The sequence below is a fragment of the Perca flavescens genome, chromosome 6 (assembly GCF_004354835.1).
Source record: "Perca flavescens isolate YP-PL-M2 chromosome 6, PFLA_1.0, whole genome shotgun sequence".
Lineage (NCBI taxonomy): Eukaryota > Metazoa > Chordata > Actinopteri > Perciformes > Percidae > Perca > Perca flavescens.
In genome coordinates, this window is record NC_041336.1 from 4,131,226 (window position 1) to 4,154,732 (window position 23,507).

A 23,507-nucleotide genomic window follows, 5' to 3' on the forward strand; every position below is an offset into this window, starting at 1 on the left:
TAATTTTTTTTTATCTCAACCAAAATTTACATTTTTAACTGGTTCACGATGCATTGTTACATCCCTAATAAGTACAGAACTAACTTATATTTTAGTACCTTTTACGCTATAAAAAGCCGGTCTCTTGCTCTTTTCAATATCCTTTTTATTTTTCTGGGCAAAGAAGAAGGCTCCTGTTCCTGAAATTTGGATTTTGAAAACGTGTGGTCCTCCGTGTTTCTTTCTTCAAACTTGCTGGGGCGGGAAGCTACGATACCCGTTAGCAGCATAAGCATCAGCTGTGAGTTTATCATATCACAGAGAAAACATGAAAGGTGGAGCAGTATGTCCCTTACAGGCTAACGTATTTCTAGATGGCGCATGAATATGTAGTGTCTACTCCAAACGAAAATTTTAAGGCAATAGGAATACTTGGAATTGATGGTGGAGGTAAATATTCATGAAAAAGGACAAGTTTGTGAACACAAGGCAACACAGATTTTGATAATGAACAACTAAACACGTTACACACTGGGACCTTTTTTAGGCAAGGCAGCTTTATTTGTATAGCACATTTCAGCAACAAGGCAATTCAAAGTGCTTTACATGAAACATGAAACATTAAAAACAGTTAGAAAACAATTTCAAAGCATTAAAACAATTAACAACAATTTAAGATCATTAAAAGACAAGAATAAAATGTACAGTGCAGTATAAGAATTTTAAAGAAAGAGCAGTTGAAATTTGAAGAAAGGCAATAGTGTAGTAGACCTGTCCCAGACCACCTGAGAGGTCTGGGGGGGTCATAGTGTAGTAGACCTGTCCCAGACCACCTGAGAGGTCTGGGGGGGTCATAGTGTAGTAGACCTGTCCCAGACCACCTGAGAGGTCTGGGTGGGTCATAGTGTAGTAGACCTGTCCCAGACCACCTGAGAGGTCTGGGGGGGTCATAGTGTAGTAGACCTGTCCCAGACCACCTGAGAGGTCTGGGTGGGTCATAGTGTAGTAGACCTGTCCCAGACCACCTGAGAGGTCTGGGGGGTCATAGTGTAGTAGACCTGTCCCAGACCACCTGAGAGGTCTGGGTGGGTCATAGTGTAGTAGACCTGTCCCAGACCACCTGAGAGGTCTGGGTGGGTCATAGTGTAGCAGACCTGTTCCAGACCACCTGAGAGGTCTGGGTGGGTCATAGTGTAGCAGACCTGTCCCAGACCACCTGAGAGGTCTGGGGGGGTCATAGTGTAGTAGACCTGTCCCAGACCACCTGAGAGGTCTGGGTGGGTCATAGTGTAGCAGACCTGTTCCAGACCACCTGAGAGGTCTGGGTGGGTCATAGTGTAGCAGACCTGTCCCAGACCACCTGAGAGGTCTGGGGGGGTCATAGTGTAGTAGACCTGTCCCAGACCACCTGAGAGGTCTGGGTGGGTCATAGTGTAGTAGCAGATCAGAAATGTATTTTGGCCCTAAACCATTTAGTGATTTATAAACCAGCAAAAGTATTTTAAAATCAATTCTTTGAGGCACTGGAAGCCAGTGTAGAGACTTCAGTACTGGAGTGATGTGATCCACTTTCTTGGTCTTAGTGAGGACTCGAGCAGCAGCGTTCTGAATCAGCTGCAGCTGTCTGATTGATTTTTTAGGGAGACCTGTAAAGACACCGTTACAGTAGTCAAGTCTACTGAAGATAAAAGCATGGAGTTTTTCCAGATCCTGCTGAGACATAAGTCCTTTAACCCTTGATATATTTTTAAGGTGATAATAGGCTGATTTTGTAATTGTCTTAATGTGACTTTTAAAATTCAGGTCGGAGTCCATGACTACACCAAGATTTCTGGCTTTGTCTGTTGTTTTTAACATTGTTGTTTGAAGCTGAGTACTGACCTTTGATCGTTCCTCTTTTGATCCAAAAACAACCACCTCCGTTTTTTCTTCATTTAATTTAAGAAAGTTCTGGCACATCCAGTCGTCAATTTGTTCAATGCACATATTCAGTTGTTGTATTGGGCTATAATTCCCTGGCGATAAGGTTATGTAAAATTGTGTGTCATCCGCATAACTATGGTAACTTATTTTGTTGTTTTCCATAATCTGAGCCAGTGGAAGCATGTAGATGTTGAACAGAAGAGGCCCCAGAACTGAGCCTTGGGGAACTCCGCACGTCATATTTGTATGCTCAGATGTATAATTACCTATAGACACAAAGTAGTCCCTATTCTTTAAATAGGATTCAAACCACTTTAGTACTGAGCCAGAAAGACCAACCCAGTTTTCCAATCGGTCAAGTAATATGTCATGGTCTACCGTATCAAATGCAGCACTGAGATCAAGTAATACTAAGACTGAGATTTTGCCACTATCTGTGTTTAAGTGGATGTCATTAAAGACTTTAACAAGAGCCGTCTCAGTGCTGTGGTGTGGTCGAAAACCTGACTGGAAGGCATCAAAACTGTTGTTTAGTGATAAGAAAAGGTTGAGTTGTTGAAAAACCACTTTTTCTATGATTTTACTTAAAAATGGAAGGTTTGATATTGGCCTATAGTTGCTCATTAGTGTCATGTCTAGATTGTTCTTTTTTAGGAGTGGCTTGATGACTGCCGTTTTCAGGGCCTGTGGGAAGATACATGAGAGCAGAGATGTGTTTACAATCTGTAGAAGATCAGAAGCCAAACAATTCAAAACATTTTTGAAAACACCTGTTGGTAGAATATCAAGGCAACAGGAGGAGGTTTTCAGATGTTGTATAATGTCCTCCAGGCTGTTATGGCTGATCGCATGAAATTGTGTCATGTTTGATTTTGTTTTGTGTGAACACTGTGACAACACATATCCTGTACTTGATATGGAAGCACTGACTGTTTGTCTAATTTTCTGAATTTTGTCTGTGAAGGAGGCAAAGTCATTGCAAGCCTTTGTAGACATTAGTTCAGATGCTATTGGTACTGGAGGGTTGGTTAATCTATCAACAGTAGTAAACAAAGCACGTGAATTATTGTTTCTGGCAATAATGTCAGAGAAGAAGGACCGCCTTGCATTCCTTAGTTCCAAATTATAAATGCGAAGTCTCTCTTTATAGATGTCATAGTGGACCTGGAGATTAGATTTTCGCCAACTACGTTCAGCTTTTCGACACTCTCTTTTTTCTGTTCTCACAACTATAAAATTTCTCCATGGAGATCTTTTCTTACCAGAGACAGCTTTGACCTTAGTGGGAGCAATAGCATCAATAACATTCGTAATTTTACAGTTGAAATTATCTACAAACTCAGTGACTGAGGCCCCAGTGAGGGCGGGTGTAGAGGAGAAAAGCTGAATGAATGATTCACTGGTGTTTTCAGTGATATACCGTTTTCTGATTAACTTTGTTTGAACACTTTTGGGCAGAGAGATAGTGCCGTTAAAGAAAACACAGGAATGATCAGAGAGAGCAACATCAGTCACCACAACCTTGGAAATGTTCAGACCCTAGGAGATAATCAAGTCCAGAGTGTGCCCCTTATTGTGCGTGGGCTGTGTCACATGCTGAGTCAGTCCATAGCTCTCAAAAACACAACACAGTTCTTTGGTCCCTCGGTCCTGGGGGTTGTCAACATGAATGTTAAAATCACCAGCAATAATTACACAGTCAAAGTTAATACAGATTATAGACAGCAGTTCATTAAAGTCGTCAAAGAAGGTTGCACAGTATTTAGGTGGCCTGTAGATATTTAGAAGTAGAGCTTGAGGGGAGGATCTTAGCTGAAGAGCCACATATTCAAAAGAAGCAAAATTTCCATAAGATAATTGCGTACATCGGAATGAGTCATTAAGCAAAATGGCGACTCCACCTCCTTTCTTATTCACTCTATTCTCACTCATAAAACTGAAGTTAGGGGGGGCTGACTCAATAAGAACAGCAGCACTGTTATTATGGTCCAACCAGGTTTCAGTTAAAAACATAAAATCAAGATTGTGCTTAATAATAAAATAATTGATTAAAAATGATTTTCCTACCAAGGACCTGCCGTTTAGTAAGGCTAGTGTTAGTGTGTTTTCATTTTTTGTGACTGACTGTGGCTGACGAGGAATGGATGCTAAGTTTGCAAAGTTTGCCGTTAAGTGCTTATTCGTTATTCTTTTTCTATTACCTATCACAACATACATTGTGGAAGAATCTGATACGCAGGGCCCAGGCTTGTCTTGGAAAGAGTCATGAGTGCTACTAGGCATGCAGCCTGGACCCGGCCCATATCAGTTAACGGTTGCTGCATTTTGCAAACAAGCATCCTTATCAGTTTGGGGAAAATTAGTTAGCTGCCGCTCTTGAGGGGGCAGAGGTGCCTGGGATTTTACTTTTGGCCGGGGGCGAACGATGGGAGAAGGAAGGGGGGCATACTTGGTTCCAGCATTCACCAGCTGCTTCATCTGGTCAGTGAACTCCAACATGGGGATGGGGGAAAGAGGAGAGAGCGACTCATCCTCAAAGACATCCTCAAAGGTGTCGTGGTTGTTAAAGGAGTTTGAGTAGTGTTGGACGGGTGAGAATGGGGATTGAGATTTCTCATCTCCGCTCTTTGGTCTCCTATGGAATGGGGAGGGCAATGAGTTCTCGTCGGGGTTGGAAAGGGGGTTTGAGGAGTGTTGGATAGGTGAACAGGGGAGTTGAGATTTCTGGTCTCCGCTCTGTAGTCTCCCATGGTCAAATCCTTGCTCAGGTGGGGGCTGTAGTGGATCACTGCCGCACTTTGTTGTGTCTTCCTCTTGTTTTGTTTGTGTTGATGTATCTTGTCTCGTGCCCTTGGCCAAGGGAGCAGATGGGTGGTGCAGAGAGTAAAGTAGGCTAGAGGTGAACAGCTTTACTCCTGACTTGTTAATAGTCCATCTGCTTTAAAAAGATGCCTGTGGTCCCAGAAAATGTTAAAATTGTCAATGAACTGCAGAGAATGGTCGGTACATGCAGTTGAAAGCCATCTGTTCAGTGCCAGCAGTCTGCTGAATCTCTCAGCTCCTCCTCTGACTGGCGGTATAGGGCCACTGATAAACACTTTCGCATTTATGGAGCTGACTGTGTTCAGCAGATCCATAAAGTCACGTTTCAGCACTTCAGACTCTTGCTTTACAACATCATTTGACCCTATATGCAGTATAATGTTCTTAGTAGTTGGGTGTGCTGCTACGATATCTGTGATTCTTTGGGCCAAGTCAGACACCATGTCTTTGGGATAACGGAGTATTTTGGTGTTTTTACTGCTTTTGATATCTTTTACAGCAGAGTCACCCACAATCAGAGTTTGGGGCCCAGTCATTAGCTTTCCCTGTAGCTTTTTACTTTTAGAATTGCTCTCAGTCCTTACCCTGCTGTGTGACGATGAGACGTAATCCAGGTCATGTCCAGGGTCCTGCAGCAGAGGAGCAAATCTGTTCTTCACCTGCACACTCAGTTGTTGGGGAGGCCTTTTGTTGGTGGTTTTCCCTTTTGCAGTTGTCCACGGCTGTGTCCTACTAAGTACAGGGGTTGAAGAGGCGCTCTGCCTGGGTGGTAACGCAGGCCAGCCGGTCGTATCACAAATCTCAGGTTGCTGTGCTCTGCCCGTTAGTCGTCCTCCCAATTCCCAGGAAAATGATTTACTCTTAGGCTTTGCACCAAAAGAGTTCCAGGGAGGACTACCACTTGTTGATTTATTATCCGTTCCACAGCTGTCCTGTTTGTTTGTGGTCTTGCTGGTGCTAGTTAGCCGTGTGTTAGCATGCTTTTGTCCATTGTTTTGGTTCAGTGGTAAAGTGGTGTCATTTCCACAAGATCTGTTCACTTCCACGTTTACTTCTAACCGGTACATTTTGGTTTCCAGAACTGCAATCTTCTGAAGGAGTTTGTAGTAGTCCTCCATGGAGAAGGAAGGCATCTTGCTGCTAATTAGCTTTAGCTACAGTCACTTTGACAGGCTTGAGCTATTTGTAGGCCATGCTCACGCAGAAAAATGTTGAAAAATGGCAATAGCCTACTATGCCTATAAAAAAAAAAAAAAAAAAAAATGTATCCAGTGATTTATAAGTATCCAGAGTCGTTGCTCATAGTTTCTCTCAGAGGGAAAGCAAGATTATCAGCAGAAGTATGCAAGCAGAGGCAAGAGCAAGCAGCAAAGCGTCTGCACTGTAAGAAGCAGGAAGTTCTTTGAGATATTAAAGTCTGTTTCATTTCCCTGCAGGAGACAGCCAGACAGAAGAAGAAGAACAGTCAACAAAACAAAGCAGGAGTCGGTCAAGACGGCGCTGCCACATCTGTCCGGTATGCAGCCGCGCGTTCACTCGTCCGTATCGGCTGGCGGCCCACATGTGCACGCACTCTGGCGACAAGCCGCACAGCTGCTCCGTGTGCGGGAAGAGCTTCGCCGAGAAGAAGACCTTGACGGTGTGTAATGGAAGTTTTCAAAGTTTAGTAAAGTGAAACAAATTAGACAGTTGAAACTAAACCAAGTTGGGTTTTTTGTATTTTATTAAAGATATATTTGCAAATAGGAGCAACATGATTTCACAAAAGGCCTCAGCAGCCCAGTGTGGAGTCAGTGCCTCAAATGGGTGAACAAGAACACCAGGCTTATATGCATCTTCAGAGTGACAGCACACACGCACTTGGCTTGTTATGATGCTACAATTTTTACATGCAATCTGATACACATGAAGACAATCAGAGAAATACAAGAGACATCTTGGAGTCATCTCACCTCCTCCTCCCTGTACGACCTGTCATCCCCCCAGTTACATCTTAACCGGCATGGGAAAACTTAGAGATAGTTTTAGGGTGACCTTGTAGACCCTATCTCTTCAGGCAAACAGTGCTCACATAATGTTCCAGACTGGATGTCTCACAGAGTTAGAATCAAAATCTACATGTGGGAAATGAGATGGACTCTTTCAGCATTTGTGAGAGAATTAAAGGTCCCATGGCATGAAAATTTCACTTTATGAGGTTTTTTAACATTAATATGAGTTCCCCCCAGCCTGCCTATGGTCCCCCAGTGGCTAGAAATGGCGATAGGTGTAAACCGAGCCCTGGGTATCCTGCTCTGCCTTTGAGAAAATGAAAGCTCAGATGGGCCAATCAGGAATCTTCTCCTTATGAGGTCATAAGGAGCAAGGTTACCTCCCCTTTCTCTGCTTTGCCCGCCCAGAGAATTTGGCCAACCCACGAGAGAGAGAGAGAGAGAGACATCATGGCTTTCAAACGAGCAAAGTGGCAGTTGGTCAAGGCCACACCCCCACCCTCCACCTTGCCCCCCCTCTCTCCTCCTCAATAGCTACAGACACAGAAATGGCACATCCTAAGGAAAGCTCATTGTGGGACTGGCTTTAGTGGTAATTGTAATTCTGCACCAAAGCTGAATTTAGGGGACCACTAAGGAAAGAGACTTCAGATACAGATACAGGTCTATATAAAAGGGGACCACTAAGGTCTATATAAAAGAGACTTCAGATACAGTATTAGGGGACCACTAAGGTCTATATAAAAGAGACTTCAGATACAGTATTAGGGGACCACTAAGGTCTATATAAAAGAGACTTCAGATAAAGTATTAGGGGACCACTAAGGTCTATATAAAAGAGACTTCAGATACAGTATTAGGGGACCACTAAGGTATATATAAAAGAGACTTCAGATACAGTATTAGGGGACCACTAAGGTCTATATAAAAGAGACTTCAGATACAGTATTAGGGGACCACTAAGGTCTATATTAAAGAGACTTCAGATACAGTATTAGGGGACCACTAAGGTCTATATTAAAGAGACTTCAGATACAGTATAGGGGACCACTAAGGTCTATATAAAAGAGATTCAGGGGACCACTAAGGTCTATATAAAAGAGACTTCAGATACAGTATTAGGGGACCACTAAGGCCTATATAAAAGCATCCAAAGAGCACCATGTCATAGGTCCTTTTAAAGTACAAATAAAACTTAAAAATATAAGGAATTATGCTTAAATGTAATTTTCCCATTACAGGTGCACCAGCGAGTTCACACCGGTGAGAAGCCGCACTCCTGCACGGTCTGCGGCGCCAGCTTTGCTCAGCGGAGCTGCCTGCGGCGCCACAAGCTCGGCCACGCCGCGGAGAAACCCCACCGTTGCTCGGTGTGCGGCCGCGGCTTCATCCAGCGGCGGCATCTCGTGCAGCACGAACGGACGCACACCGGAGAGAGGCCGTTCGGCTGCCCGCTGTGCCCCAAGCGCTTCGCCTCCAGTTCGGGCCTTACCGAACACCAGAAGAGCCACGCCGAGACGAGCCCGCACTCCTGCCCGGTCTGCGAGAAGAACTTCTCCACGCCGGCGTCCCTCAGGGACCACGTGAGGCTCCACACCGGACAGAAGCCGCACCGCTGCTCGCTGTGCTTCAAGAGCTTCAACCGGCCGGGCCTGCTGAAGAAACACCTGCAGAAACATGCAGCGGAACAAGCTCAAGCTGCAGCTGGAAAGGTGAGCGATTTGGGTTTTAACTCCTGGTGTCCTCGGGTCAAATCTGGCCCATTTTCTAAAAAGTTTTTACATCAGAAATTTGGGTTTCTTTCAACCAAATTGTCAAAGAAAGTAACCTGGATGGTTCCGTACACCGCTCTTCACAAGTAAAAATACATGATCCGTTCACTACTTTCATTAAATTTGGGTGTTTTTTTTTTTTATAAAATTGTATAGAATTTTGAGAGAAAAAAATGAGCAGAACGTTGAAAAAAGTGTCAAAAATTCCGGAAAAAAGCTTCAGAAACGCATCGAAAAACATCGCCAAAAACAAAAACATGACCAAATTTTTTTTTTAAAAAGGCTGGAAAAGGTGACAAATGTTGAAAACAATTCGTCCTGGGACGGGACCCAAAGGACAACACAAGGGTTGAAAAAACATAACATTTCTTTCCACTGTTTTGCAGACAATGTACAAATCTACAGTACAGGCCAAAAGTTTGGACACACCTTCTCATTCAATGAGTTTCCTTTTTATTTTCATGACTATTTACATTGTAGATTCTCACTGAAGGCATCAAAACTATGAATGAACACATATGGAATTATGTACTTACTGTAACAAAAAAGTGTGAAATAACTGAAAACATGTCTTATATTTTAGATTCTTCAAAGTAGCCACTCTTTGCTTTCTTTGATAACTCTGCAAAACCCTTGGTGTTCCCTCAATGACTACGTTTACAAGCTGTCAATTTTCGGGTTATGGTCGGGTTAAGGTCACTATTCAGGTTTCTGAAACATTCAGAATAACCCGTTTACATGCGTGAGCAGAGAGAGTTACTCCTGTATACCTGGAGTTTGTAATTAATTGGCGATATCCCGATGTAAACGGTGACGCACGGTTAGCGTCTGGACGTACGGACAACCTTAAGACGCAATAACTTCTCGGTCCCCTTCTTATAAATCTCACTATCTCGGTACTTTCTGCCGTCAACCAAAGACATTATATTCATGGTTTTCACTATGTTATAACTATGTTTTCTGGCACATACAAGAAGTTCCTCTACTCAAAAGACCAAGATTCCTTGCAAATAGAACATGCGCAGAACACAAATCAATGTTGCTTTTGATGGGGATATGCCGATACCCGTTTACATGACCAAAATTTCGGGTTAGAAAAGGGGTAACCCAGGTAGCATATTCTGGGTTTTTAAAAACCGGAATATGAGCATATTCTGTTTTTTGCCAGTGTTAACATGGCCGTGCGCGACCGGGTTATTGCTAATATTCCGGTTTTGAACGGGTTATTGTAAACTGCATGTAAACGTAATGATTGAGCTTCATGAGGTAGTCACCTGAAATGGTTTTACCTTCACAGGTGTGCTTTGTCAGGGTTAATTAGTGGAAGTTTTTTCCTTATTAATGAAAAAGCAAAGGGTGGCTACTTTGACGAATCTAAAATATAAGACATGTTTTCAGTTATTTCACACTTTTTTGTTAAGTACATAATTCCATATGTGTTCATTCATAGTTTTGATGCCTTCAGTGAGAATCTACAATGTAAATAGTCATGAAAATAAAAAGGAAACACATTGAATGAGAAGGTGTGTCCAAACTTTTGGCCTGTACTGAATTTGCCTGTAAAAAAACAATGACAAGGACACTGTCCAGCCTTTGTTGAACTGCTTGAGTGATATCAAAAATTTGGTTGGATCAGAATTTTCTCTGTCTCAATGATAATAAGACTGAAATTGTTGTGTTTGGTCGTGCTGTACATTTCAGTGCCTGTGTAGATGCTCTTGGTAGGTTCCCATATTCGACCTTTTACCAATAATCTGGGTGTGATTTTTAAATTTGAAAAACAGATTAGTTCTTTTGGCTAAGGTCAAGCCTTACCTGCTAAGCAAAGACTTTGAAAGAGTCATACATGCATTTATTATGTCCCGTTTAGACTACTGTAACTCTTTGTACGTTGGATTGGATCAGGCATCCCTTCGTCGGTTACAGTTAGTCCAGAACGCAGCAGCTCGACTTTTAACCGGGACCAAAAAGTGCGACCACATTACACCGGTTTTGGCCAGGCTCCACTGGCTTCCTGTTTGTTTCAGGGTCAAATTTAAAATCTTATTAATTCAGGGTTCATTCTTTTTGAAAAAACCTGGAAAAGTTATGTAATTTGAAAAATGCAAATTCCAGGCCTGGAAAGGTTTTGGAAACATAAAAAGACCCAGAAAGTTTTGGAAAAGTCATGGAATTATTTTTAACACACCATAATATGTGATTAATAAATATATTTTCACGTCGTCTTAACCTCAACGTTCTATTCGGGGAGCGATATTACGAATCCCACTATGAACCACAGACATTATCATTCATTTTATAGTTAAACCTCTGAGGGTCAACTTTATCACAGATTTGTATTCTTATTGTATAATGTTGACTGACATTTAAAGGAACACATAGTCATGGAAATTTGCCCAAAAGTATTGGTTAAAATGCGTATGAACCCTGTTGTTTTCAAGATCTTAAATGGGTTGTCGCCTTCTTATTTATCAGAGCTTTTACATGTCCACACACCTGTCCGAGCACTGAGGTCATCCAATCAGATGCTCCTCGATGTGACCAGATCCAGAATAAAAACCAAAGGTGACCGAGCCTTTTCATTGGCTGCTCCTATACTCTGGAATAGTTTACCTATTCATGTAAGAACAGCTCGGACCATTGAAACGTTCAAGTCAATGCTTAAGACCCACTATTATGCATTGGCTTTCAATTCAAGTTGAGCTTTTGATATCTTGACCTTTTTCTACTCTTGGTTATTTTGTAATGCATATTGTGTATTGTTTGTGTACAGTACAGGCCAAAAGTTTGGACACACCTTCTCATTCAATGTGTTTCCTTTTTATTTTCATGACTATTTACATTGTAGATTCTCACTGAAGGCATCAAAACTATGAATGAACACATATGGAATTATGTACTTAACAAAAAAGTGTGAAATAACTGAAAACATGTCTTATATTTTAGATTCTTTAAAGTAGCCACCCTTTGCTTTTTTTATTAATAAGGGAAATAATTCCACTAATTAACCCTGACAAAGCACACCTGTGAAGTGAAAACCATTTCAGGTGACTACCTCATGAAGCCTGATATCGGGTGATGACTCAGAAATGATGTTGGGAGACCTCAAAGATGACAACCAGTCCGATGATTACAAATCAAGTGCAGCTTTATTCAAACAGTGAACAAACTTTCATGACACTGGAACAACCATGAGCATACAGACACGTCTGCCCAAGGATGAACCACATGTACATCATAGTGAATACCTTTTAAACCCTTTTTGTGCTTACACAGCATGAGACCTCTATTTCAGTTGGAACAGTTTACTCTTAAACTACACCTTTTATGGCACGTGCTCCTAATAGATTCTCCCATTCCTGGCTCCAATTCCTCTGTGTGAAAGTTGTTCCCATTCTAAGCTAGGTTTTACTGTGAGACCATATCATCTTAAACTGTCTGGTCTCTAGAAAGTCCTTAGAATAGATAAGATACATTCAAACGTCTGCATGCACACATACAGTACCAAACCTATCAAAGCTCATTGAGAGAACACCAAGGTTTTGCAGAGTTATCAAAAAAAGCAAAGGGTGGCTACTTTGAAGAATCTAAAATATAAGACATGTTTTCAGTTATTTCACACTTTTTTGTTAAGTACATAATTCCATATGTGTTCATTCATAGTTTTGATGCCTTCAGTGAGAATCTACAATGTAAATAGTCATGAAAATAAAAAGGAAACGCATTGAATGAGAAGGTGTGTCCAAACTTTTGGCCTGTACTGTACATTATCTCTTTGATTTTGGACCTTGTTAAGCACTTTGGTCAACTATGGTTGTGTTTTTTTAAACGTACTATATAAATAAAATTGAACTGAACAACTGCTGCATTGGTCCTTCGCCAGGAGGAAGCGCCTCACCGCTGCTTCCTGTGCCGCCAGGACTTCTCCTCCGCCGAGAAGCTGCAGCAGCACCTGCAGCTCCACGAGAGGGGGCTGCCGTTTGTGTGCGACGTGTGCGACCGCAGTTTCAGCAAGGCGTCGCGGCTGAGGGAGCACGTCCGCACGCACACCGGCGAGAAGCCGTTCCAGTGCGACGTCTGCAAGAAACAGTTCTCGAGGCAGAGGGTGTTAACGAGGCACCTGGAGATCCACAGCAGGGAGGGACGCAGTGTCTCTGCCGCCGCTGACGCTCCTGCCCCCGCCACTTCTCTCGCTGCCGCCGCCGCCGCTGGCTCTCCAACCGGCGCCACGCCTGACAACAGCAGCACGCTGTCAGACGCAGACAACAAGGTGAGGCTCACACTCTCACCACTGAAGGATGTGTGTGCGTGTGTCTGTGCGTGCGTGTGTCTGTCTGTGTGCGTGTGTCTGTGTGTGTGTGTCTGTGTCTATGCGTGTGTCTCTGTGCGTGTCTATATGTGCACGCGGGTATGTGTGTGTGTCTGAGTGCGCGTGTTTGTGTGTCAATGTGTGTGTGTCTGTGCGTGTGTGTCTGTGTGTGCGCTTGTTTGTGTGTATGCACGTGTCTTTGTGCGTGTGTCTATGTGCATGTGTCTGTGTCTATGCGTGTGTCTCTGTGCGTGTCTATATGTGCACGTGGGTATGTGCGTGTGTGTCTGTCTGCGTGTGTGTCTGTGTGTGTGTATGCACGTGTCTTTGTGCGTGTGTCTATGTGCGTGTGTCTATGTGCATGTGTGCGTGTGTCTATGTGCGTGTGTCTATGTGCATGTGTCTATGTGCATGTGTGCGTGTGTCTATGTGCGTGTGTCTATGTGCGTGTGTCTATGTGCATGTGTGTGTGTCTGTGTGTGTGTCTATGCGTGTGTGTGTGCGTGTGTCTATGTGCGTGTGTCTATGTGCATGTGTGCGTGTGTCTGTGTGTGTGTCTATGCGTGTGTGTATGTGTGTGTCTATGTGCGTGTGTCTGTGTATGTGTGCGTGTTTGTGTGTCTCTATGTGCGTGTGTGTCTGTGTGTGTGTGTGTCTCTGTGTGTGTGTGTGTGTGTGTGTTTTAGCTGAAAGGATGAGTTGATTTTAACCCTTGTGTTGTCCTGTGCTGTCAAATTTGACCCGTTTTCAAAGTTTTCTATTTCAGAAATATGGGTTTCTTTCAACCAAATTGCCCCAAAATAACTTGGATGCATGCATTGTAAGAACTCATACGCCATTCTTCACAGGTAAAATTAATGATTAATGATATTAGTCCAAATATTTCATAATTTCTGCTTTTTTTAACTCAAAAATTAGTTAAAATGTCATTTAAATTAGGTTTATTGAACGTGAATTTAAAAAAAAAACTTCGGAAAAAGCGAATAAAACGTCAGAAAAAGTACATTTTCAGTTTTGAATGACGAGAAGTTTATGGTGGTCAGTATGCAGAGAGGACAGATAAGCTTGCGCTTACGCGTTAAGATGCTTTTGGCAACGAAAGATTAATAATTTTATCTGAGTATTTTTTTCCGGTGCCATAAAAGTATTGCTGGCTCAACCAAATCCTGGAACACTGTTTGTTATGTTTAGTGATGCAGGTTGGCCCAGTTTCTTTTGTTGCCGTTCGTGGAGCCTGTGCTGACCGCCAGGATATCCGAGCATGTCAGAAACGTTTGAAGACGAAACCTTTGGTTATATATATTCTACTTTTGTTGCAGAAAGCAGATGAGCCGCTCAAAGTCGGCAGTCCGAACGGGCTGCAGGTCGAGAACCGGAACGATGAAGAGGAAGTGGTGCATTCACTGACCGGTGAGAACATCAAACATGGACCGAAAGATATTATAGTCGGAAAGAATGACATTTTATTTATATATATACACTCGCTCATATTTACTTTTTAAAGTGTAACTTTGGTATTTTTTAACCCTATGTTCCCATCCATGTTTAAGTGACTAATGGGAACAAAAATCTTTGAAGTTGGTCCAGTATTAAACAAGAGTAACAAGCTGTAATGTAACCCTACAGGACTAATGTTCAGTGTCAACTAAAAGTTCTGTTGTTGCTGCTGACAGACTCAGATTATTAAGTGTCTGACAACATTATGGAAAGGATCCCTACAGAGAGAATATGTTTTGGGCTTTTCTGCCTTTATTTGACAGGACAGCTAGGTGAGAAACGGGAGAGACTGAGGGAAGACATGCAGTCCTGATTATTTACATGGAGTCTGGTGGAGATATGCTGGCTCTATACACGCTAAAAGTCCTGATTATTTACATGGAGTCTGGTGGAGATATGCTGGCTCTATACACGCTAAAAGTCCTGATTATTTACATGGAGTCTGGTGGAGATATGCTGGCTCTATACACGCTAAAAGTCCTGATTATTTACATGGAGTCTGGTGGAGATATGCTGGCTCTATACACGCTAAAAGTCTTGATTATTTACATGGAGTCTGGTGGAGATATGCTGGCTCTATACACGCTAAAAGTCCTGATTATTTACATGGAGTCTGGTGGAGATATGCTGGCTCTATACACGCTAAAAGTCCTGATTATTTACATGGAGTCTGGTGGAGATATGCTGGCTCTATACACGCTAAAAGTCCTGATTATTTACATGGAGTCTGGTGGAGATATGCTGGCTCTATACACGCTAAAAGTCCTGATTATTTACATGGAGTCTGGTGGAGATATGCTGGCTCTATACACGCTAAAAGTCCTGATTATTTACATGGAGTCTGGTGGAGATATGCTGGCTCTATACACGCTAAAAGTCCTGATTATTTACATGGAGTCTGGTGGAGATATGCTGGCTCTATACACGCTAAAAGTCCTGATTATTTACATGGAGTCTGGTGGAGATATGCTGGCTCTATACACGCTAAAAGTCCTGATTATTTACATGGAGTCTGGTGGAGATATGCTGGCTCTATACACACTAAAAGTCCTGATTATTTACATGGAGTTTGGTGATGGTGATTTCGGGGCTGTTTCATGTTAAACTAAAAGGATCTTACTCTTTAACTAATTTTCCCATAATGTTTTCAGACACTTACAATAATAATCTGAGTCTGTCAGCAGCAACAACAGAACTTTTAGTGGACGCTGACTGATGCTGAACATTAGTCCTGTAGGGTTACATTACAGCTCGGTTCACGGCTGCCAGTTCATTCAATACTGGACCAATTTCAAAGATTTGTGTTCACATTAGTCACTTAGACACGAAAATGTATTTCCCAGCACATTTAAAAACCTGTTAAACCCGAGATAACAAGTATTTATATTCACGTTTTCTCGTGAACTTTATTCCCGTGTTATAACTTTCAGACGGTGGTCCCGGCGGAGTGAAGAAGCTCTACATCTGCTCCGTCTGTGGGAAGAGCCTATCGAGGCCGTACAGACTTAAAGAACACATGAAGATGCACACGGCGGAGGAGCTGCAGCGCTGCTCGGTGTGCGGGAAGTCCTTCTCCACCACGACCAACCTGAAGGCTCACGAGAAGACGCACCTGGCCAACAAGCCTCACCCCTGCAGCATCTGCCCCCGGAGCTTCCTGTGGCCCAGCCAGCTCCGCAGACACATGAGGGTCCACATCCGGGACGGACTCGTCGCAGACCCCGCGGACAAGGTGAGACCAGTGTCCTCCCTGGGCACGTAAAGGCCCAGACACACAGAGCCGACAGCCAAACGTCAGCAGAAAAGCCAGTCGGACTGATCAGTCTCCCTAAAGCCCGAGACACACCAAGCCGATAATCGGCTGTTGGACAGTCTGGCGAGGTCAGTGACTCGAGTCTGTTCGGTGTGTCCCGTGCCGTAGTCAGTCTGGGGGGGCCGTCGGCGTTCATTTTGGCCGACCTGACATAGGGCTGGGGAAAAAAAATCTATTTGATTTAAAAATCGAGTTGGTAGGTCAAATCGATTCATATTTTCATATTTTGTTTTAATCCAAATACAGTATAAATAATTTGGATGGTTAACAATCTTTGTTGCACACCGCACAGTGACTTTTCACTTAGAGAAAGGGTTTGCCTTTGCAATTTTGTTTACATTGATGCACTTTAGTTAAATGCAATAAATATATATTTTTAAAATATATTTACAGTTCGCAGTTATTTTGTTTTAAATGGAAGGGGGAGGAAAATCGAATCCATCCATCCATCCATCCATCTTCGTCCGCTTATCCGGTGTCGGGTCGCGGGGGGAGCAGCTCCAGCAGGGGACCCCAAACTTCCCTTTCCCGAGCAACATTAACCAGCTCCGACTGGGAGATCCCGAGGCGTTCCCAGGCCAGGTTGGAGATATAATCCCTCCACCTAGTCCTGGGTCTTCCCCGAGGCCTCCTCCCAGCTGGACGTGCCTGGAACACCTCCCTAGGGAGGTGCCCAGGGGGCATCCTTACCAGATGCCCGAACCACCTCAACTGGCTCCTTTCGACGCAAAGGAGCAGCGGCTCTACTCCGAGCTCCTCACGGATGACTGAGCTTCTCACCCTATCTCTAAGGGAGACGCCAGCCACCCTCCTGAGGAAACCCATTTCGGCCGCTTGTACCCTGGATCTCGTTCTTTCGGTCATGACCCAGCCTTCGTGACCATAGGTGAGGGTAGGAACGAAAACTGACCGGTAGATCGAGAGCTTTGCCTTCTGGCTCAGCTCTCTTTTCGTCACAACGGTGCGATAGATTGAATGTAATACCGCACCCGCTGCGCCGATTCTCCGACCAATCTCCCGCTCCATTGTCCCCTCACTCGCGAACAAAACCCCAAGGTACTTAAACTCCTTCACTTGGGGTAAGGACTCATTCCCTACCTGGAGAAGGCATTCCATCGGTTTCCTGCTGAGAACCATGGCCTCAGATTTAGAGGTGCTGATCCTCATCCCAACCGCTTCACACTCGGTTGCGAACCGACCCAGTGAGTGCTGAAGGTCACAGGCCGATGATGCCATCAGGACCACATCATCTGCAAAGAGCAGCGATGAGATCCCCAGCCCACCAAACTGCAACCCCTCCCCACCCCGACTACGCCTCGATATCCTGTCCATAAATATTACAAACAGGATTGGTGACAAAGCGCAGCCCTGGCGGAGGCCAACCCTCACCTGAAACGAGTCCGACTTACTACCGAGAACCCGGACACAGCTCTCACTTTGGTCATACAGAGATTGGATGGCCCTGGTAGAACCCCCTCACCCCATACTCCCGCAGCACCTCCCACAGTATCTCCCGGGGACCCGGTCATACGCCTTCTCCAAATCCACAAAACACATGTAGACCCGGTTGGGCATACTCCCAGGCTCCCTCCAGGATCCTTGCGAGAGTGAAGAGCTGGTCCGTTGTTCCACGACCAGGACGGAATCCGCATTGTTCCTCCTCAACCCGAGGTTTGACTATCGGCCGAACCCTCCTTTGCAGCACCTTGGAGTAGACTTTACCAGGGAGGCTGAGAAGTGTGATACCCCTGTAATTGGCACACACCCTCTGGTCCCCCTTTTTAAAAAGGGGAACCACCACCCCAGTCTGCCACTCCTTTGGCACAGTCCCAGACTTCCACGCAATGTTGAAGAGGCGTGTCAACCAGGACAGCCCCTCCACACCCAGAGCCTTGAGCATTTCTGGACGGATCTCATCAATCCCCGGGGCTTTGCCACTGTGTAGTTGTTTGACCACATCAGTGACTTCCGCCTGGGAAATCGACGACAATCCCCCATCATCCTCCAGCTCTGCCTCTAACATAGAGGGCGTATTAGTTGGATTCAGGAGTTCCTCAAAGTGCTCCTTCCACCGCCCTATTACCTCCTCAGTTGAGGTCAACAGTGTCCCCTCCTTACTGTACACAGCTTGGATGGTTCCCCGCTTCCCCCTCCTGAGGTGGCGAACACTTTTCCAGAAGCACTTTGGTGCCGACCGAAAGTCCTTCTCCATGTCTTCTCCGAACTTCTCCCACACCCTTCGTGTAATCTTCGTGAATCGTAAATCGAGTTTCTTATAAAAAAAAAATTGCAAAAATTTTTTTTTAGGGAAACAAATCGCCCAGCTCTAACCTGACATGTTCAGTTGGAGGCAGGACACTCGGGACTCACCCGGAAATGGGGAGCAGGATGAGGGGACTAGAGTCTCTCAAAATCTGAGGAAAATCTTTTTAAACTTTGTTGATGTGAAATGAAGACAGATTCAGCAATTGCACACACACACACACACACACACACACACACAGTGACACACAAACACACACGGCCTATTTCTCTCCTAAAATGTTTTCAGAAACAATCTCGTCTCTTCGGTGTGTTCTGAGGAACTTTTTGGACCTTTTTGGATGGCTATAAATTGGTCCAAAAAGTTCCTCAGAACACACCGAAGAGACGAGACGTAATACGTCTCCATAGCAGCAGGCGGCGCTTATCTGGATTGTCGCCCCAAAAAATGAAAACCGGCAGCTGATTGGATGAACAGCGTCACCTGGGGTCTGGTTTCTCCGGAAATTCAAAGCCAGACTGTGATGGCGGCTTCAGAATCCGGTCTCATATTGTACTAAAATAGTTCACCGAAACGCGTTTCTGAGAACAACTGACAATTTTTGTCAGATTTTGAGACTCTAGTCAGTTTCAGTCCCGTTTTCTGGTTAGCTCTCCACCAATCAGATTGTTCATTTGAGTCCGACTGCCGGCAGTGCCCGCCCCGCCGATTATACAAATCAAATCGGCCAAAATGAAGGTACATATCCAACCAAATAAGAGGAGGGAATGTTCTTGCCTGATTTGTAATTTGTAATTGACGCATTTTGGTTCCCTTGGATTTTTCTAAGTGTGAAACGAAACCGAACCGAAGGGGGAAGCCGCTCCAAGTTTAAAAAACTCCCCGACTGACTTGGACCAAAGCAAACGAGCTATAGGTGTAAAAACGCCCTCAAATAATAACGTGAAAGTAGATGAATTTGAATCTGAGAAGGGGGGGTTGTGGTTTGTTTCAGGAGTTGTGGTTCAACATGAAGACTGAAGAAGAAGAAGAGGATGAGGGGGAAGAACGGGAGGAAGGCTTGAGTGAGCAGGTAAGAAAGTCAGCTGTTCGGCTCGTATTTTTTAGATGGAGTCAGTCTAGTTTATAAATAGGCCAAACGGAATCTGTAGATCATTTTTGTTTATTTATTTTTGATATAAATAAATGATCCAAAGTGATCCAAAATGAAAATCTTCTGAATGAAGCATTAACCATTTCTTTGCATGGGGAGGAGATGTGTTAACATCCTGAGGTTTAGTTTTAGTTTACTAAAATCTGCGAGAAGTTCTGTAGGATTTCAGATTCTGTGTGGCTCGGATCATTGCGCAACGTTTAATCGCTAACCAGCAATTTTGACGCTACACGGTGTGTGTGTGTGTGTGTGTGTGTTTTTCTGTGTGTGTGTCTGTCTATGTGTGTGTTTGTTTGTCTGTGTGTGTATGTGTGTGTGTGTGTGTGTGTCTCTGTCTGTGTGCAATTAGGTGGATGGAGAGAGGAAAAAATAATACTGGGGGAGTCGCTGATCCTACTTTTGATTTTAATAATTGAAATCAAAATGCTGATTTCAATTATTCGATTTTTGATTTAAAATCCTTTAAAGTCCTTTTAACCCTCGTATTATGTTGAAAAAAAATTACATTGATGATGTTACGGGTCAAAACAACCTATTTTTCCTCATCACAAACATTTTTTCCCCCAAAACTGTTTTTACCAATTATTTAGTGAAAATATTTCCCGTATACACTTGCATATTCCATGCATAGCTAGATTTGGCATCCTAGGATGGCCATATTTTGATGCCATACTTGGCAGGCTTGTTGGGCATGTACTGTCAGAAGGGACACACCCCTGAATGGAACAAGGTGTTCATCTACAGTGACATGGGGACCAGGATTGTACAAGACAGGTAACATTTTGACCCATTTATCTCTGATCTCAGCTAGTTTGTCTCTTTCACGTCGACCAGCTCTAGTGTTGTGGAACACCACAGTTTTCGTATGAATTGACTCCAAAGACATTGTTAGAAATATTGGCCTTCCACTGTGATGATGAACAGTGGCAAATAATAGTCACATTAGAGATAATGGAGCAGTGACTTCGAGGTAGTCATGGAAGTTCATGTCATAGCAGGGCACATCGTGTCATACTGTAGCAGTCTCCAATACCTGATCTACTGACTACAGATCCTGACTACTCTGTGCGTATGAACATCACAGCAGGGTGTGGCGGGATGTAACGTGGCGCTGCAGAGCACGGGTGGATGCAGCAGACGCAGCAGGACTAGGATTTCAATGTATGCGTGCAAGTCAATCTGATCCAGTGGCTTCCATTTCTCTTGAAATACACACCTCCCCTACAAGTTGGTCATGTCCACTATGATCCTATCTGTTGGTTGGGATATGAAGAGATGAAATGGTGATTTGAATATCATCGACTAGTGTGGCAGAAAATCTTGTGGGGCTTGGAGTCATTTTGATGACAGTCAGTCAGTCTGTGTGGTGATGTTGACCATTTTTTGTTACCATCTTTAGCTGTCCATGTTGAGGATGATTGCGGCCCATTGTTTTCAGCTAATGTATACTACACCAGACTAGTCCCCTGAATCCTCTTCATCATAGGAAAATTCACAATCCGGATCGTCAATAGCATTGTTCTCGGTCTCTGAAAGATCCTCTGACTCTGAAACCTCTTCCTCTACATCACTATTACCATCACAAATCTAGTGCTAAAACTTCTTCAGTTGCAAACCTTTTGGAGCTCATTTTGTAGTGTGCGTGTCAAAGAGATGACATTACAACAGAGAAGAGGACAAGCGCGAGAAAGCTCCTCCTTTACACACACACACACACACACACACACACACACACACACACACACACACACACACACACACACACACACACACACACACACACACACACACACACACACGGTTCTAAATGGGTGTTGAAAGTCTCTAGGTCAAAATGACCCGCAACATCATTTTTGTATACAAACTCTGAACACATCAGTGTGTCCAGATTTTATGAACAAGTTCGTGACCCTAAATGAGGAAATGTCATACAATTTCATGAAGAAAAAGATAGGTTAACCAGTATTTTGGTCAACACAAAAACGCAAATGGGTCAAATTGACCCTTAACATAATATGAGGGTTAATAGTCTTCATTTGAGATTGATGGAAAGCTCCAGAAGAGCTACTAAATAACCCTGGAGCTGAGAATGTTTTGGTCATCTCTCTAAATGATGCCTGCAGGACTCAGAAGAGCTTTCTACCTTCGCTACGTCAGGCCCGCTAGCTGGTGACCGCGGCGACCAGGGCACGCCGCTGTTGAAGGAGGACGAGGACGAAGACGTCGGCGGTTTGATAAACTCTGACGGAGAGGAAGAGGACTGGAGACCGGCGCTGATCGGTACGTCACAGGTTCATTTCGTCACATCCTTTTGGATTTTAAAAATTCCAATAGACCTTTTTCACAGCAGACATGGTGACTCGTCATAGTAGGAAAAGCACAGCTGGAATTGATAACCTTTAACGATGGCTCAGTTCCATCAAGTGTCCCAGTAAGATATTTCAGTGAGTCAGCATGAACAATACCAGGACCTCTCCTAAGTGGAATGCAGCCATCAGTAATGGTTTAATACCAGGGTCTCTCCTAAGTGGAATGCAGCCATCATTAATGGTTTAATACCAGGGTCTCTCCTAAGTGGAATGCAGCCATCAGTAATGGTTTAATACCAGGGTCTCTCCTAAGTGGAATGCAGCCATCAGTAATGGTTTAATACCAGGGTCTCTCCTAAGTGGAATGCAGCCATCAGTAACGGTTTAATACCAGGACCTCTCCTAAGTGGAATGCAGCCATCATTAATGGTTTAATACCAGGACCTCTCCTAAGTGGAATGCAGCCATCATTAATGGTTTAATACCAGGGTCTCTCCTAAGTGGAATGCAGCCATCAGTAATGGTTTAATACCAGGGTCTCTCCTAAGTGGAATGCAGCCATCAGTAACGGTTTAATACCAGGACCTCTCCTAAGTGGAATGCAGCCATCATTAATGGTTTAATACCAGGGTCTCTCCTAAGTGGAATGAAGCCATCATTAATGGTTTAATACCAGGACCTCTCCTAAGTGGAATGCAGCCATCATTAATGGTTTAATACCAGGACCTCTCCTAAGTGGAATGCAGCCATTATTAATGGTTTAATACCAGGACCTCTCCTAAGTGGAATGCAGCCATCATTAATGGTTTAATACCAGGGTCTCTCCTAAGTGGAATGCAGCCACCATTAATGGTTTAATACCAGGGTCTCTCCTAAGTGGAATGCAGCCATCATTAATGGTTTAATACCTGGGTCTCTCCTAAGTGGAATGCAGCCATCATTAATGGTTTAATACCAGGGTCTCTCCTAAGTGGAATGCAGCCATCAGTAATGGTTTAATACCAGGGTCTCTCCTAAGTATGATGCAGCCATTATTAACGGTTTAATACCAGGGTCTCTCCTAAGTGGAATGCAGCCATCAGTAACTGTTTAATACCAGGGTCTCTCCTAAGTGGAATGCAGCCATCAGTAACTGTTTAATACCAGGGTCTCTCCTAAGTGGAATGCAGCCATCATTAATGGTTTAATACCAGGGTCTCTCCTAAGTGGAATGCAGCCATCAGTAATGGTTTTGAATACACCTGTGCTTTTCCTGCTATGACATGTCAACATGTCTGCCGTGAAAAAGGTCTATTCTGATTCTTCCTTTTGATTCCGATTCTTTGAGTGGTGGAGTTGAAACGGTTCACAAGCCTATTTCACACATAGGAAAGTTTTATTCTGATTCAGTGGTGGTTTGCAGTTTTACAGCTTTTTCAACGTAACATAAAGCCACGCTAGAGCGCCGCTTACTCTGCTCCACGGCTGCAACATAACAAGCGCCTGGTCGCTACGGAAACACCCAAACTTGTGCACATTAAATCGGGAAGCCGTGATCAGATTTGAAACCGAATCCTCCAAACGATTCCAATAAAAAAAAAAGGATTCCACTGGAACATAGGGTCAGTTTCAGCAAATATGACAGAAAGGTAGTTTCCTGAGTCTAAAGGCACCGACGCACCGAGCTGATAGTCGG

The 23,507-nt window shown here is 43.9% G+C and overlaps 1 protein-coding gene across 1 annotated transcript in view; it reads left to right on the forward strand.

Annotated features, from left to right (window-relative positions):
• The window catches only part of LOC114557297 (zinc finger protein Xfin), a 31,831-nt gene that overhangs the window by 6,593 nt on the left and 1,731 nt on the right, over nt 1–23,507 (forward strand). Inside the window, exons 3-9 of the mRNA XM_028580724.1 lie at nt 6,162–6,364; nt 7,958–8,428; nt 12,372–12,758; nt 14,117–14,207; nt 15,725–16,026; nt 19,365–19,442; nt 21,647–21,803. Coding sequence (XP_028436525.1) covers nt 6,162–6,364; nt 7,958–8,428; nt 12,372–12,758; nt 14,117–14,207; nt 15,725–16,026; nt 19,365–19,442; nt 21,647–21,803 — 1,689 coding nt within the window. The remainder of the gene's footprint in view (nt 1–6,161; nt 6,365–7,957; nt 8,429–12,371; nt 12,759–14,116; nt 14,208–15,724; nt 16,027–19,364; nt 19,443–21,646; nt 21,804–23,507) is intronic.